This window comes from Hoplias malabaricus, chromosome 17, assembly GCF_029633855.1.
Source record: "Hoplias malabaricus isolate fHopMal1 chromosome 17, fHopMal1.hap1, whole genome shotgun sequence".
NCBI lineage: Eukaryota > Metazoa > Chordata > Actinopteri > Characiformes > Erythrinidae > Hoplias > Hoplias malabaricus.
Window position 1 is genome coordinate 33,262,540 of NC_089816.1, and position 16,054 is coordinate 33,278,593.

The following is a 16,054-nucleotide window of genomic DNA, read 5'->3' on the forward strand; positions in this document are numbered from 1 at the left end:
CCAGGCAAGAGACAGACAGGTTCCTTCAATGGTGTGAAATACACATTGTTATAAGTGTGAACAAAATGAAGATTAATTTTATTTACAGGAAATACAGTGAAACGTGGATGTATTCCTCGGGTAGAGATGTCACAGCTGGCCCACTGTCTCTTCACCCAGCTTGAATGTTCACTCACCGGGACTCCTCTATCAGTACGTAGCTAACATTGCCGGTCGATTTCCATCTCTCTCACGAGGAGAGAAGATAACTGACTAAGTTTTAGTCTGGATTATTTGCTGTGTTTTTAGTTCAGTTTTCATTGTAAATTTGCTTGTCATTGCTTGTTAACCCTCGCAACAAATTCACAAACAAATATGTTCAAGAAAAACAGAATTTATTTTTTTTTTCACAAAGCAGAATACTTTGGTCATAAAAAAATCATATGAAAAGTTTATTCTTTTATGATATTTTATAAAATCACACAAATGCCATTCTGCAAAAATAATCACTAATAAAAACGTAATACAGATGTGGCCACAAGGACACAACCATCACTGATGAGAAGCACAGCAGCTCCCCTGGTGGCCTAAAATGGGAGTGACTATGTGAAAAACAGCACCCCTTGTGGTGCAATACCATACCATGAGTGTGTGAATAAGTGAGTATGTGGTCAGAGGAATTAATAACATTTAAACATAACACATGTTTGTACAGAAAAACAAATTATATACAACGTTTTGAGCAAATGAAAAGACTTCTGGGAAATATTACAATTTAGAATATCATTAAACATAAATAACAGTCTTTGTCTTAAACCAACACTAGGTAAGATTCAAACAGGACGAGGGACGAGGGGTTTCCTACCCTCCTTCAAAAGTTACATAGTATGGTTTCTGCAGTGCTGAGCCTGGATTAGCAACCACAGAGGCTCTATTTTCCTGTTGTAGCTCAGTGGAGCATCACAATGATTTTAAAGCAGTAATTTTAGTGTAAAAATACTACCTAACGATGCTTTAAATACAGCCGTCTTAATAAAATACATCTTCCCAGAGACATCTATTTCTTTATGGCCCCTTCCAGCCACTTCATCACTTCCACCTTGTTCTGTGAAAGCCACTTGATGTTGGCGGAGGTCCTCTCGATGGACTGCTGAATGGCCAAGGTGCCCGAGCCGAAGCCCACCCCACTGTTATCATCTCTGAACTGTTCCAGCTGTAACAAAAGAGCAGAGGTGACCTTGTTAGATGACCTTGGTTGTGTCAGTATCAGTGAGCATCAGGACAGATCATATTGTAGTCACGGCCCTCATTCTTAGAACCAGGATTCCTAACCTCAGCATGAAGCAGAGTACAGAATGAATACATGGCTTCACTCTAGATGTCAACTACAGGGCCCAGCGGGTCCAGGGATGCCCATTTTAACCCTTAGTAAAGCAGCGTGGGCCCCTTGCGTCACTGTACTTCTTACAAAACACATTAATATTTCAAGGCAACCGTCATTTTCCAAAGTCCGCGAGGGTATAAAAGCTTTTATAGCACTTTTCGGTACGCACATGTTTGACTTGCTGGTCATTTCCCTTGCTCTCGTGGTTGCCAGATTTGCACTTTTCACCCCTGACTGGTTCTACTTAGATGCAGCCAGGATGTGGAAAATATAAAGTCTCTCAGCTTTGGTCATAAACATAACGCTGCATTTAAATTTATGTAATAACATAATTTTCTGCCCCTCAGCCCTGTATCTACCCTGCGAACTCACGTCATTTCCATCTCGGACAAACTCGCCTCAACTCCTTTTTTGTGTTCATCTCACCAACAGAGGCAGGGTTTGGCTTTACACACACTCTGAAGCCGCCCTGAACTCCTCCTGAAAAACATTTGACTTCACCTCCCTGTTTCAGACTTTATGGGCGTGGTTTGTAGTAGAATAATGTGTTTCTTTCACGCTTATAAGCAATTCAAGAAACCCACGCAGACACAGAGAGAACACACCACACTCCTCACAGACAGTCACCCGGAGGAAAACCACGCAGACACAGGGAGAACCTCCAGGACCCTGAAACTGTGACAGAGACACTACCTGCTGCTCCACTGTGACGCCCGCAACGTAATAATATAAATAGCTAAATACATATATAAAGAGACTGTACCTGTTTAAGTTCAAACTGAGTGGAGAATCGTTTGGTGACACCATTAATCAGATTGGAGAATGAAAAGGATCCTCCGCCGTACCTGAAAAAGAAGAAGAAGAAGACAGGCGTTTACTACAGAGCACACTTTAAGAAGAACTGCTGTTATATTAATGGACACAGATGGGGAGAAAGTTGAAAGGGATTTCTGAATTAGCTGCAGCCAAAAACTTAATTTAAATCCCATTAACTACAGGGCACTGTTTTGGGGTTGAGGCATCTGTAAATCCAGGGCTGTGGTCTCAGTCTCTCCTTCTCAGACCCAACGAGGTGAACGAGTGTGTTTTCCTGATGCATCATTTCGCTCTGTAAGAGGTGGACTTGGTATGAAAACGCAGAGCAGGACTCACTCGTTAAAGATGTACTCCCAGTTGGCTCTGACGAAGTCCCAGGCCAGAGGCTGCCCCACGACGTTGTTGGCGATGTAGATGATGGTGGAGGTAGCGTCCTGCTTCCGGATCAGTTTTGGATTTAAGGTGAATTCCAGATATCTAGAACAAACACAGCACATTCAGTCTCTCGGGATCTATATAGAGTTATCTTTTTCTATGTATTTTATTTATTTTATTGTATTTTGGAGTCTTTCTGATTCATTGTGTTTCATTGTGATTTTTGAGCACCTCACTCTTGAAATGACATTGTTGCCCTAATTGTTCATGAAGAGGCACTTATAGAGGCTAAAGCAGTTAGTAGTTTGAACTGATTTGCATGGGTGAATCATACAAATCTATTGATATAGTGGGGTGTGTGTGAGTGGGGTGTGTGTGTGTGGGGTGGGGGGGGGGGGGGGGGACCAATTAAAAATTGTAGCAGTGTGTCTCACCTGAGCACCCAAAACAGACCAGATAAGCTAAGATAAGTAGGGTTTTGTTTTTTTGTTTTTTAAAATGATGCTTTTAGGAAATTTATGGTGAGTGTTTGTGGATGTAGAGTCATAAATTCTTTGGATTATCATTTAAATTTAAAACATAACAATTGGTGAAATGCCTATAAATCCCATACACATCTCTGTGAACATCAACACAACATCCAGGTAGAATTACACAACTTTGAGAACTTTATAAAATGACTACATGTTTCATCACAATGGCGACAAAGATTTATTCTCATAAAACATCTAAATTTTAAATATTCGTTTTAATATAACAAAATAAAGGACAGCTGTCCCTCAGCTCACCGGTTCAGCACCCACGGTGTGGTGGAACAGGCCAGAGCAGCTCGTAGTTTTTCAGCTTCGCTTGCTATGTTGGCATTTTGGAACATTTGCCAGGCAAAGTTCCACTCTTTAGTGCCCCCTGCAGCAATGGCACTGCAGTACACGGTGGACCTCAGGTTGGGGTGAATCCTGAAGGAGAGATTAAATAAACAGTCACTATATATGCAAAGTCATCTATACACACAGCAGTCCCACATGGGCTTCATAAATTTGGTTTGGTTGAACTAGATCAAATATATGAAACTCACGGGTTGATGGCGGGGTTGTCCATCCACTGATCAAACCAGCCTTTAACCAGCGTGGTGCACTCCTCCAGCCCGGTGCTGCAGGCCATGCGGATCGCAGTCACCTGGTTATACCTGTGGAGACAAACCCAGCTCTGAGTGTACCCTGCTGTCAGGAGATTAAAGACAGAAACATATAGTTTGGACAAAAAATGACTTGCTAATGTGTTTTAAATATGCTTTAGTCTATGTTAATAAACAACAGTGAATCCTACAAAGTCAGAAAGCACATGATTAAGTCCATGAGAGCTTAATAAACAACTCTACACAGTTTGAGGGGAGTGTGAGATACAGTTAGCACCATGCTAATTGGTGGGTTTTAAGCTGCTCTTGCTTGTTAGCTACATTAGCTCGAGTGTGAAATAAAAAAGTGCAAACTTCCAACACTGAAAATGTAAATTTGATCATATACAAAGTAAACTGGGTCAATTGTGGCCAAAAAAGAGCTAAATCACTGATTTAGTGGCTACCAGCAGGATGGAGATTGACTGGCACCATTAGCTTTTCCCCCTGGTGTAACTCTGGTGATAGGGAAGTCCCAGCGTGCGCATGTTCACACAGTGCAGAGTGAAATATATCAGAGCTCTCTGTGTGCTCCATGTCTCCCATCACTGTAGAAACTATGCACATTATGTTCTGTCCTATTGAGTGTGTGTGAGACCTAATTTAGAGCGGAGTTTGGAGTGGTCAGTGCTGCCCCCTGGTGTGTTTATTAAGAGGAGTGATAAATGCAGTCGGTATGGTTATTATTCCTGTTAATGTGTCATGTATACAGTCACAGTTTCTGACCTCAACAGAATAAACATGTAGGAATGTCCGGCTTGGTTTGACTTCAGACATTACACATTAAACACAACATCAGCAAAACACAACGCTGTTAACAGAGGCCACAGCAGGAATGCCAGATGCCCAGGACTCTGCAAAAATAAAGTGTGTGCGCGTTGCTTCTAAAATTTAAGACTTACTGATCAAGGTGTCCTTCGATTTCTTTTGTCCAGTTGCCTGTCAGGTTCTTAAAGTGGTAGAACAGATTTTCCACCTGTTGCCCAATATAAGCCTACAGGAAAAAACACATCCCGTTAGAACAAACACACACAGACGGCTGTGATTTCACAGAGTAACATCCACAGCTGTGATAGTGCTGACCTGCAGGGAGCCATAGACCTCACTGCGGTCAAACATCAGGTAAAAGTAATCCAGGTTGTCAAGAGCAGACTTCCAGGGCATGTACTCAGTTTCATTAGAAAGGTACTGCGTGGTCCTCAGGGCCAGAGTCGTGGGGATGATTTGTGCCCTGTTAACAGCAAAGAGACCTTTCAGACTCAGAGAGAGAGAGAGAGAGAGAGAAATTACTGTGCTTTTCCACTGCAGGGTTCCTACTCTACTCTACTAGACTTGTCTTTTCTCCTCCTCCACCAGGTGAATCAGGTCCTGGTTCTGGAAGCGGGTTCTTGTTTAGTGGCTGTTCTCTCGTAGTTCAGAGCGAGCCAAGTAGGGACTAAACCGTGGCGTGTAAACCTTGCATTGGACCGAGGGATCAAATGAGGGAGCGATAAAAGGAATTACAGAGGGAGCAAAGGAGTGATAGTGTGAGCGAGGGTGTGACTGAAGGAGCGAGGAGGGAGAGAGGGATTAAGTGTGCGAGTAACTGATTGAAGGGTTGAGCGAGTGCCGAGGGGAGTCTGTGACTGAAGGAGTGAGGGAATGTTAGAGTCAGTAAGGCAGTGAGGATGAGACCAAGGGAATGACTAAGGGAGTAGGGATTGAGGGAGAGTGTATTGGCTCTTTTCCACTGCAGGGTCCCTACTCAACTCGCCTGAACTCTGCTCCTCCACCAGGTGAATCAGGTCCTGGTTCTGGAAGCGGGTTCTTGTTTAGTGGCTGTTCTCTTGTGGTTCAGAGCGAGTCGAGTAGGGACTAAACCGTGGCGTGTAAACCTTGCAGAGCGCTGATTGTCCAGAGAGAGTCGTCACTCTACGCCACGAAATGCAGACGACCAGCACCAACTCTCCATCTGTAAAATCTCCAGCTGCAGCAGAGATCACGTTTGTTTTTATCCGACTCACGATGGCAGCTCGTAAAATTACGCCGTGGTCTTTTGAAGAGGTTCAAACGCTCCTTGGATCGGTGGCTGACGAAAGAATCCAGCGAGAGCTGGATGCTGCAACAAGGAAGGAACAGACTCTACTGATCTGTCTGAACTGATGACGGAGCTGTGTTCAGTCCCAAACAACAACAACACGCCAATACACCATGAGTAAACACCGCTTAACGTTACCACCGCCGTTGTTGTGGTTTCCAAAGCCCACTGTTACCCTTAGAGACGGGGTTAGAGACAACACCCGATACATTTCAGGGGGGAGCTGTGGGAGTGCGAAACTAACCAGGGGTCAATCAGATAGTAGAGTCCAGTAGAGTAGGTAGTATGCAGTGGAAAAGCATGAGTAGTGTAATCACAGAGAGAGAGCGAGAGAGAGAGAGAGAATGTTTTATCTCACATAATCATCACTTAGGTTTTAAAATCCCACCTTGCGAGATTGAAGGCGTCGTCGATGAGCTGCACCCGGTTCAGGACTGGAATGCTCTGCAGGAAAAAACCAAAGGGTGTCAATCCACCTACCAACGTGTGTTTTAGAGAACACTCCACACTCCTCACAGACAGACACCCGGAGTGGAACTTGAACCCACAACCTCCAGGACCCTGGAGCTGTGACAGAGACACTACCTGCTGCAGCACCGTGTTGCCATTAATTCTATCAAACTAACCACTACCATTCTGCACCGGACATCATCATCCTTCATCAAAGACTAACATTCTCTACCCAACGCTACAATTTTCTTCCAAAGCCCAGCTCTCTCTAGTAAACGCCTCCCTTTCTGAGGCACAGACCATATCTAGTCTGATGAATAAAAGTAAGACTTGGTTTAAGCTCTGAAATGCACACTAATGCCTGGTCCGTGATGTTGCCGGCTGTGATAATCGAGACTGGTCATCTTGTTCAGGTGTGGGTACCTCAGGAGTCGTCTGGAGGGTTTTCAGAAGCCGCTCCCAGTTGTCTGTGTCATAGTTCACTCTGTAGTATCCGGAGACATTGAGGTTGGCCAATACCCAGTTATCTCCAGTGGTCTTCCACATATCGTTTTGATCTGTACATAAAGACATACACCAGTCCATTCACCACTGACCATACAGGACAGTTGTGTACTTCTAAACATACTGTTTTAGACTGCTTTTAAATACTGCAGAGCTATAAAGGTCTACTACAGATACAGTAGCTTATCACTTACATTCTTTGTTCTCCAGCCAGAAGAGAGGCTGCTGCCCACTGTTCTTCATCCACTGAATGGGTATGATCCACTCGTAACTACAGAAAACACATGCACTTGGTTAGGGCAGAGAGATGGAGTATATATATATATATATATACATATAGGGTTGTTATACAGGGTTGTTTCCTGCCCCCCCCCCCCCCCCCTCCAAAAGTTACATAGTGCAGTTTCTGCAGTGCTGAGCCTGAAGCAGCAGAGGCTCTGTTATCCCAATTACAGCTCAGTAGAGCATCTCAATGATTTGCAGGCTGTAATTTTAAAGTAAAAATACTCCATAGTGTTCCTTAAATACTACACAACAGTTACTTTAAAATGACATGACATGAGTCATGACAGTCTGAGCTCAGATGAACCTACTTGAACTGGGACGGTCTCTCTACAACAGACTCCGGGTCCAGGAGGAAGTGTTTCTGAGACAATTGTCCAGTTATGGTGTTGATGGTGACCACTGGGAATCCCATCTGAAGAACCCAGCGATCCATGATATCACTGACACTCATGGGAAGGACTGTCCCAGAGGAATTTACAGCCTAAAGGAGTTTAAACACCATAGCGTCACAAACTACCATCACTCACCCATCACCTCACATCAGTCATCCTTCACCTCCCATTATTAATCCATCACCTCACATTTTTCATCAATCACCTCACATCATTCATCCATCACCTCACATCACTTGTCCATCACCTCACATCACTCGTCCATCACCTCGCATCACTCATTCATAACCTCGCCTCACTCATCCAACACTCATTCATCACCTCACATCACTCATCCATCACCTCACATCACTCGTTCATCACCTCACATCACTCGTCCATCACCTCACATCACTCGTCCATCACCTCACATCACTCGTCCATCACCTCCCATCACTCATTCATCACCTCACATCACTCGTCCATCACCCCCCATCACTCGTCCATCACCTCACATCACTCGTCCATCACCTCACATCATTCATCCATACGTGTTTATGAGCTGGCTCCATATCAGACAGAACTAAAGGCCATGGCCTTATGGAATAACTCACCATCTCGAGGTGGTCCCAAAGGTCTGTGTACACTGTGTTGTTGAACGAAAAGTGATTGAGGTAGGTCTGAGAGGCACAACATAACAAACAATGTAAATGTGAGACAAGTAAAGAAACTTCAAGGAAGACTTAAAATAAACAAGGAGAGAAGGAGGTAAAAATGGAACTTACACTGAGTCCTTGCACAAAGACGGGCTCAGTGAGGAAATCTGAGAGCATCCTCAATACAGACGCCCCCTAGAGGTAAGAATACCACATATTACTCCTACAGACACTACAACCAAGATTAGTGACATGGCACCAGTATACAGTCAGGTCCAGGCAGATTCAGAAAGAGAATATGTCCTGAGTAAAACATGCAAACAACTTACTGAGACATAAGAATGGTCTGTTAATGTGAGGTAATGACTTAATAAGTTATGGGAATTATTTAATAATGTAGGGCGGCACGGTGGCGCAGCAGGTAGTGTCGCAGTCACACAGCTCCAGGGGCCTGGAGGTTGTGGGTTCGATTCCCGCTCCGGGTGACTGTCTGTGAGGAGTTGGTGTGTTCTCCCCGTGTCCGCGTGGGTTTCCTCTGGGTGCTCCGGTTTCCTCCCACAGTCCAAAAACACACGTTGCAGGTGGATTGGTGACTCGAAAGTGTCCGTAGGTGTGAGTGTGTGAGTGAATGTGTGTGTGTCTGTGTTGCCCTGTGAAGGACTGGCGCCCCCTCCAGGGTGTATTCCCGCCTTGCGCCCAATGATTCCAGGTAGGCTCTGGACCCCCCGCGACCCTAAAATGGATAAGCGGTTACAGATAATGGATGGATGGATTTAATAATGTATGGGAATTACTTAGTAATTGTTGAAATGATTTAATAATGTGAGGGAAAAACTTACGTATGAGAATTACGTAATAATATGTAGGAATTGCTTAATAAATTATTAAATAATGCATGGGAACATCTTAATATCCCATTCCCCAGTTTCAGTAATTTCTCCTATGTATCGTTAAGTATTTAACGCAACACACTCACATGCATTATTCCATTTTGTTTGCCTAAAGAATAGGTTACGTTGCTTTGGTTGTTTTGTGTCATTATCCATTCTTTCTGTGAGCTCCATCTTATCAGTTTTACAGCGTTTGACGGAGTGCGATTTAGCACATTGTGTGCTAAGCTAATTAGCCTGCTTTATTAGCAGTGCAGCTCCCGAAAGCGTGAACGTCAGACACCAACTGAATCCTGGCTGACTGCTTGTCTTTAGGGTAAGTCAAAGGGATAACTATAAGGTAAATTTCGCTTGCCTACTGCTATGACTTTTTTTGCTGAACCCACCTTGCTGTAAGAGATGGAATCAAACACTTCACTGATCTGCTCCGGCTTCATGACGTCCTCTTCTTTAGATGACAGAGGGTGAGACGAGGTCAGAGCGTCCACAGCAAAAACTCGGTGGATGTCCCCCAGCACTATCAGGTCTTTCTGTGGAAGAGAAAATGAGTTGAGCTAAACCATATATCCCAGAACGGTCTTAGCCAAACATAAACCAAAACAGAACTATGCCTAGGGGACAATGGTATAATATGCTAGGCTAAATGTAATTGGGAGTATAGGCTAATAGGCATGGGAACAGACCGAGAGTGAAACTAAATCAGTTAAACTCCTTATGAAAGCAGAGCTTTGTGAATGACATGAAGCAAGTCCTGCGAGAGCTATAGGTGTCTCTTACACCAAGCTTTCGCATGATAGCCAACATTCAGAGGAGGCGTTTTCTTGCTAATGGATTGCAGCATAGAATATTGCAGTAATCCATCACCAAAGAAGGTGAAGTGGATAATTTTGAAGAAAACAGCATGTGTACAGTAGTTTGTAAAATATTCAACTAAACCTATCCCCTGCTTTCCAGCACTCTTTCCAATGCTATCCCCCAAAACACATGAACACCTACTGCCGGACTACAGCTAGAGGAGTCTTACAGAGATCTACAGAGGTGGGCAATGGCTTTATTTACTTTGTCTTATTTGTGTACGCATTTTAGATTTGGACTAAGGACTAAACAAATATTATTGCTATTATTATTGCTATATTGTCTTATTTTTATTTATAATTATTTATTATATTATTATTATTATTATTATTATTATTATTATTATTATTACTGTTACATAAGAAAAATAAAATAAATTTCTTTGAGAGTATCTCCCCATGACAGTTTAGTACCAACTCTGAGAGTGCAGACTATAGATGAATAATAACATACGTATACGTAGCTTTAGCATTTAGCACTTACAATATTCCATGTTGGTTCGGCATGATCCGCTCCAAGGTATTCAACGTAAGAGGCAAAACCTTCATTCAGCCACAGATCATTCCACCATTTTATAGTCACCAGATTACCAAACCACTAAGAGAGACAGAGAGAGAGAGAGAGAGGATTCAAGACTGCTCTGCTATTCTTTAAACGTGCTACAGAGGTCCTGAAGGCCCAATCTGTACCATGTGAGCGAGCTCGTGAGCGATGATTGTGGCGATTCTCTCCTTGTTTCCATTGGAGGAGAAGGCAGGGTCGTAGAGCAGCGCCGTCTCTCTGTAGGTGATCAGGCCCCAGTTCTCCATCGCTCCGGCGTTAAAATCTGGCAGAGCTACCTGATCTGCAATAAGATAGAAAACATAGAAAATAGCATGCTAGCAGCAACAGCAACATGGCATTGTGGGTTATCTGAAATTTACTAAGAACAGAATAAATTAGATCACACAGTTTTCTTTTTAGAATAAATCTAGCTGATAAGCTGAGACAGTTTGTTTCTTTTATTTCTTTATGATTGGAACTGGAGCTACGTGGCTAATGCAGCTAATATGTATTGGAAGCTTGTGCCTAAAACAATTAGCATTTTTCATCCTACTGTAGGATGCTGTATCCACCCATCAGATGTAGGAGGTTGTGGTCCTCACCTGACTTGGAGAGAGGGTATTTGGCCTTGTAATAGTCCTCGAAGAACTTCAGGATTGGTCCAGTCTTGTTGAGAGCATACTGTCCCTGACCAGCATCAATAGCCTCTTTACGAGCAAAGATGCGAATCTGTAAGAAGACAGAGGGACACAGTGAACAGTGATTTTCTGCTCATATCTACTGCAGTCTCACAATCTGTGGACACTACAATGGAGTGGACAACACAGCTGAACCTCTCTGCATGAAAGAAAATGCTGTCCAATATTCTAATCTAATCGACTCTACTTTACTCGTCTTTTCCACTCCTCCACCAGGTGAATCAGGTCCTGGTTCTGGAAGTGGGTTCTTGTTTAGTGGCTGTTCTCTCGTGGTTCAGAGCGAGTCGGGTAGGGACTAAACCGTGGCGTGTAAACCTTGCAGAGCGCTGATTGTCCAGAGAGAGTCGTCACTCTACGCCACGCAACGCAGACGACCAGCACCAACTCTCCATCTGTAAAATCTCCAGCTGCAGCAGAGATCACGTTTGTTTTTATCCAACTCACGATGGCAGCTTGTTTAAACTCGTATGAGCCCTCTGTTAGTAATTGTCTCGTAGTGTTCTAGTTTTTCGAGCTCCTGCGGCCCTGTAACGAAGTCCTGGTGGATGAAACTGACCCCTTTTGTTAGAGCACTCTCAGCGCGGTGGATTGTGATGGTTGTGTTGTGTTTTCAGTGTTTCACAGTGGGATGAAGATGGCGGGGGACGACTGGGTGCTGCTGAATCTTAAAGGGGCCGGGTATTACAGGGTTAACAATGACTCTGAGAACTGGGAGAACATCATTAAACAGCTCAACAATCACCACCAGGTCAGAGATATAACACTTAACCCTGGACAACCATCAGATAAAGAGACAAAAACACTAGGGTCTACATAGTCATATACACCATTATTCACTCATGTCCTGTAAGCGCTTAACCCAGTCACTCTCATTCACTCACTCACCCGTGGAGTGTTTCCAAAGCCCACTGTTCCCTTTAGAGACGGGGTTAGAGACAACACCCGATACATTTTGGGGGGGAGCTAACCAGGGACCAATCAGAGAGTAGAGACCAGTAGAGTCAGGACCATACTGTGCAATAGTGCCATTGGTAAATTAACCATTGACATAATCATGAGCACACAGCTAGACAAAGTCATAATGCTCAATGCCAAATTTCTGTCAGAGGGCAATAACCCCCTCTAAAATCAGTGGAACCATGTTCTCATGAGTGATTCAACAAATGCGGAATGAGCTGGAGTGGGGTTAATGATCCAGATCTAATCTTCCGCCATCAGCACCACACCTCACTAAAGTTCTCGTGGCTAAATGCAATCAAATCCTCCACACAGCAATGTTCCTACATGTAAAAAGTCTAAAGTAAGACACACTTACATTAACGTCTCCCGTCATTTCCTCGATAAAAGTAAACTCACTGACGATGAACGCCAGCAGGTACGTGGACATTCTCTTGGTCTGTTCAAATCGAGTCCTCTTCAGGAGGATGCCATTTATCTCCACATCCACCGACTCTGAAATGGAGAACAGGAGCATCAGTTCGTTCGTTCGTTCATTCATTCATTCATTCATTCTTTCCTTCATCTTCTGGAAGCACTTCATCATGATTCTAGTTGAGGTGCGTCTAGAGTCTAGCTGGAGTCATAGGGTGTAAGACAGGAACACACACTGGACAGAGACTCAACCTGTCACACACTCACCCTGTCACACGGTCACATACACGGTCACATGCACACACACACACACCTGTGGAGACTTTCACACACTCACCCTGTCACTCACACACTTACGCACACACACCTGTGAAGAGTTTCACACACTCACCCTGTCACTCACACACACACATCTGTAAAGAGTTTAACACACTCAACCTGTCACTCACACACTTGCACACACACACTCACACACACACCTATGGAGTTTCACACACACACCCTGTCACTCACACACACACACACACACACCTGTGAAGAGTTTCACACACTCACCCTGTCACTCACACACACACACACACACTCACACACACACACTTGTGAAGAGTTTCACACACTCACCCTGTCACTCATACACTTGCACGGTCAGATGCACACGTACACACACTCACACCTGTGGAGTTTCACACGCTCACTCAGTCACTCACTCACAGCTGGGGACAATTTCACACATTCACCCAGCCACACTTATACACACACACACACTCACTCACTCTGAACCAGACCCGGGCTGGAGCGGTTGTGCTGCAGTTCTCTTACCGATTTCCTTGCCGTTGGAGATTGCGGTGGTGGAGCGGTCGTGCAGCACAGTGATGTTGAAAAAGGCTTTCATGGCAGGCTCATCGAAACAGGGGAAGGCCTTTCTGGCGTCCGTCGGCTGCATCTGCGTTGTGGCCAACACCCTGAAATGTACAGGTCGGTTACACACAAGATTAAAACATCTGACGTGAGTAACGCTGATGGTCTGGTCACAGCGCACCCTGTCCTTAAAGGTGATGTTGGAGCAGGTGAAATGGTCCGCGAAAGGATCTGAGGGCCACACTGTGAAGGTCAGTCTCCAGACCGACCCAAAGTGATCAGAAGATGGCAACAGTGTCCTGGGGCCCGAATCTCAATGATGGTCCCTCTGGTCTGATCCCACCCTACCTTTCCCTCATGATTCAGTGAGCCTTTGGAGCCCAGGACACCGATGTCTCAAAGTTGAGAACCTTGTTTAATCATTAAAGAACCACCACATAATGTAAAAAACAGAGGGGAACCTACAAGAACCCTTGGGACATTGAAGAACCATCATTTCTTAGTATTTAAAGCTAGTCAAACTTACTTTGTTTGGTTATTCTCTGTGTACTCGCTCCGGTAGAATCCTCCGAGGTCATCTGCGAGCTCCCCCCTAAACTCCGTGAAGAGTGAGTAGGACTCTCCTGCTTTTAAAGCGCTGTTCAGTTGAATGACGAGGTACTGAGTGGTCACTTGCATCCACCACTTCTTGATGGTGGGCACCGGAGTGCTGCCCAGCGATATCAGAGCTGGATCTGCCGTCAGGTTGAGCTTGTTGGAGTGAATGAGGATCAGATCTGTCTCCTTCACACACCTAAAGACCACGCTGGAGTTCCCAGTGAAGATGTAGATGCCGTTACTGGGAGTGAGTTGAGGCCACAGGGTGATGTCGTAGGTCTCTGGAAGAAGGGAATCGGGGAGACGGTATCTGTCCCAAGGCTCGTTGGAGGGCGCAGTGGTAGGGACTGTCGTCTTGGTGGAGGGACTGACCGTGGTAGTGGCTGGGGTGCCTGTTGTGGTGGTGGTGGTGCCTGGTGCCTCGGTTGCTATCACTTCATCGTTTCTTGCTTTCTCCTGAGAGTAGACCACGGACAGAGCGATGATGGTGGCCACTGCTCCAGCCCCAAGCACAACCGCCACCACTCCCACAGTCTTGCTGATGTAGAAACCTTTCCCCATGCTCTCTGCTTTCCTCTGGACAGGGACAGCAGCTTCGCAAAGTGTCTGCTCTGCTTCTTATTCAGGCCCAGAGCCTCTCCACCCACCGTTTTAATAACTCATCCATTAACACACCCTGACCTTGCGTAAACACCAGTAGAAAAAAAGGCACAGGTTCATTCCTATATCATACACTTTCAGCTGAAAAGGTACTGTACAGGTATGTTACAAAGTGTAGTGTATCTTTAAATGTACAGCAGTGGTGTTAAAGTCCAGTGGTGTTCCCTTAAGGTTCATTACATTCTCTTCTCCAGAAGGAGAGGGGGGTCTCTGTAATCTTTCATTAATCAACTGTGTACAATAGGCACCACTTCAGAATAAGAATGCACTTGAAAAAGTTTTAGTAGTTATTAATTAGGTTATTAATACATTGATAGTCATTAATAATCTGTTATAACACGGTATATTTGGTGTTTGCCAAATAGTGAACCCACCTCCATCTCCAGTTAACCCTCAGATCTCGCCGAATACTGACCTCACCGTCATATCAGTCGAGATTAACGTCAGCTCCAGCACAGATTTGTTTAACCCTGTAATGAACTCCCCACCGACAGAGTGTCTTTTATACAGCGACGATAACGTGTTGTGGACATTAACAAGTGAAACGACTAAACTCACCTCAGCTCTGAGCTCATTCTTTATCTCCTTCAGAATCAGACCAACAGCAAGTCACTGTCAAACTTCCCTTCTCTGTGTGACAAAGGATTATTACTGACTTTTAAAGTGTTCACAAACACATCAACAACCTTGTAATAAACAGGCTTTTAAACCATTTATAAAGCTTTATAAGCCTAGTCTTATTTTAAAGTGGGACCCTGAAATAAAACAACAGTGAAACTGAAAAATCTACAAATAAAAAAGAATATGGTACAATTTATGTTTCTTCAAATAAATTACTGCATATATTCCACAGAGGGTAAAACCACAGTGTGAGTTTTTTTCGGAGAGTGTACAGGTGTAGACATGGTCGTAAGAAGGGAAGTTTATATTTATATTGAGGCCGTTCTTATCCACAGTGTCTTACTGAAGTGCCATATGTTTAGAGTCTGTATTCCACTGAGTTCAAGGCTAGAGTCTGAAATACCCTTGAGCTCAGACGCAGTAAGAACAGAAGCCAGTGCTGAAGCCTGGAAAGAATAATAGAGAATTAAGCACCAAGCAAGAGCTAATCAGTGTTCACACCTAGAACGAAGATGGAGTTAAATTCAGAAAAATTACAAACACACGGTCTGAAAAATGGTACAGTCCAGAACCTTTCTGAAAACTTGAGCAGCTTGTGACTTCATTCAGCGCTGGTTTACTTCATTTTTGCACAGAGAAATGGACACGCGACAGACAGGTAATGAGACTCGTGGCTGTGTTATATTTATAGCTGCTAATAAGAGTATAATCTAACAAAGATACAAAATAAAGCACTAAATCAAACACTCAGACATTCGCTGCTCTCAGAAATAAAGGTAAACACAGGAAACACCATCCAGCATCAACTCAAATGAAATCAAACTTTATTTGTCACATAAATAGTTGTGGGTGGCACAGCATGTAGTGTCACAGTCACACAGCTCCAGGGA

At 44.2% G+C, this 16,054-nt stretch overlaps 1 protein-coding gene across 3 annotated transcripts; it reads right to left on the minus strand.

Moving 5' to 3' along the window:
* Positions 1-398: 398 nt before the first annotated feature.
* Positions 399-15,046, minus strand: anpepb.1 (alanyl (membrane) aminopeptidase b, tandem duplicate 1). Of its 3 annotated transcripts, none has more exons than XM_066648581.1 (21): positions 14,918-15,046; positions 13,813-14,559; positions 13,248-13,390; positions 12,373-12,509; positions 10,962-11,088; positions 10,506-10,660; positions 10,300-10,413; positions 9,348-9,491; positions 8,201-8,266; positions 8,030-8,095; positions 7,353-7,525; positions 6,954-7,030; positions 6,679-6,812; positions 6,194-6,249; positions 4,812-4,959; positions 4,631-4,722; positions 3,630-3,740; positions 3,343-3,510; positions 2,516-2,656; positions 2,127-2,208; positions 399-1,192 (listed from the first exon to the last, which is right to left on the minus strand). In XM_066648581.1, exons 2-21 carry the CDS (start codon positions 14,442-14,444, stop codon positions 1,037-1,039), a joined length of 2,922 nt encoding a protein of 973 aa, XP_066504678.1. In that variant the 5' UTR covers positions 14,445-14,559; positions 14,918-15,046; the 3' UTR covers positions 399-1,036. The 3 variants fall into 3 exon arrangements, with proteins under 3 accessions (XP_066504678.1, XP_066504677.1, XP_066504679.1); XM_066648580.1 differs by having other exon boundaries at positions 13,813-14,564; positions 14,918-15,025; XM_066648582.1 differs by lacking the exon at positions 13,813-14,559 and having other exon boundaries at positions 14,959-15,016.
* Positions 15,047-16,054: the final 1,008 nt, after the last annotated feature.

What these genes read in the sequence shown, in the direction of transcription:
- anpepb.1 (XM_066648581.1), bottom strand. Translation starts at nt 14,444, where the DNA reads ATGGGGAAAGGTTTCTACATCAGCAAGACTGTGGGAGTGGTGGCGGTT. An exon ending in CCCTCCAGACGACTCCTGAG is followed by an intron (nt 6,250 to 6,678) that starts GTACCCACACCT and finishes TTTTTCCTGCAG; the next exon opens with AGCATTCCAGTCCTGAACCG. An exon ending in CTCAGTTTGAACTTAAACAG is followed by an intron (nt 1,193 to 2,126) that starts GTACAGTCTCTT and finishes CTTTTGTTACAG; the next exon opens with CTGGAACAGTTCAGAGATGA.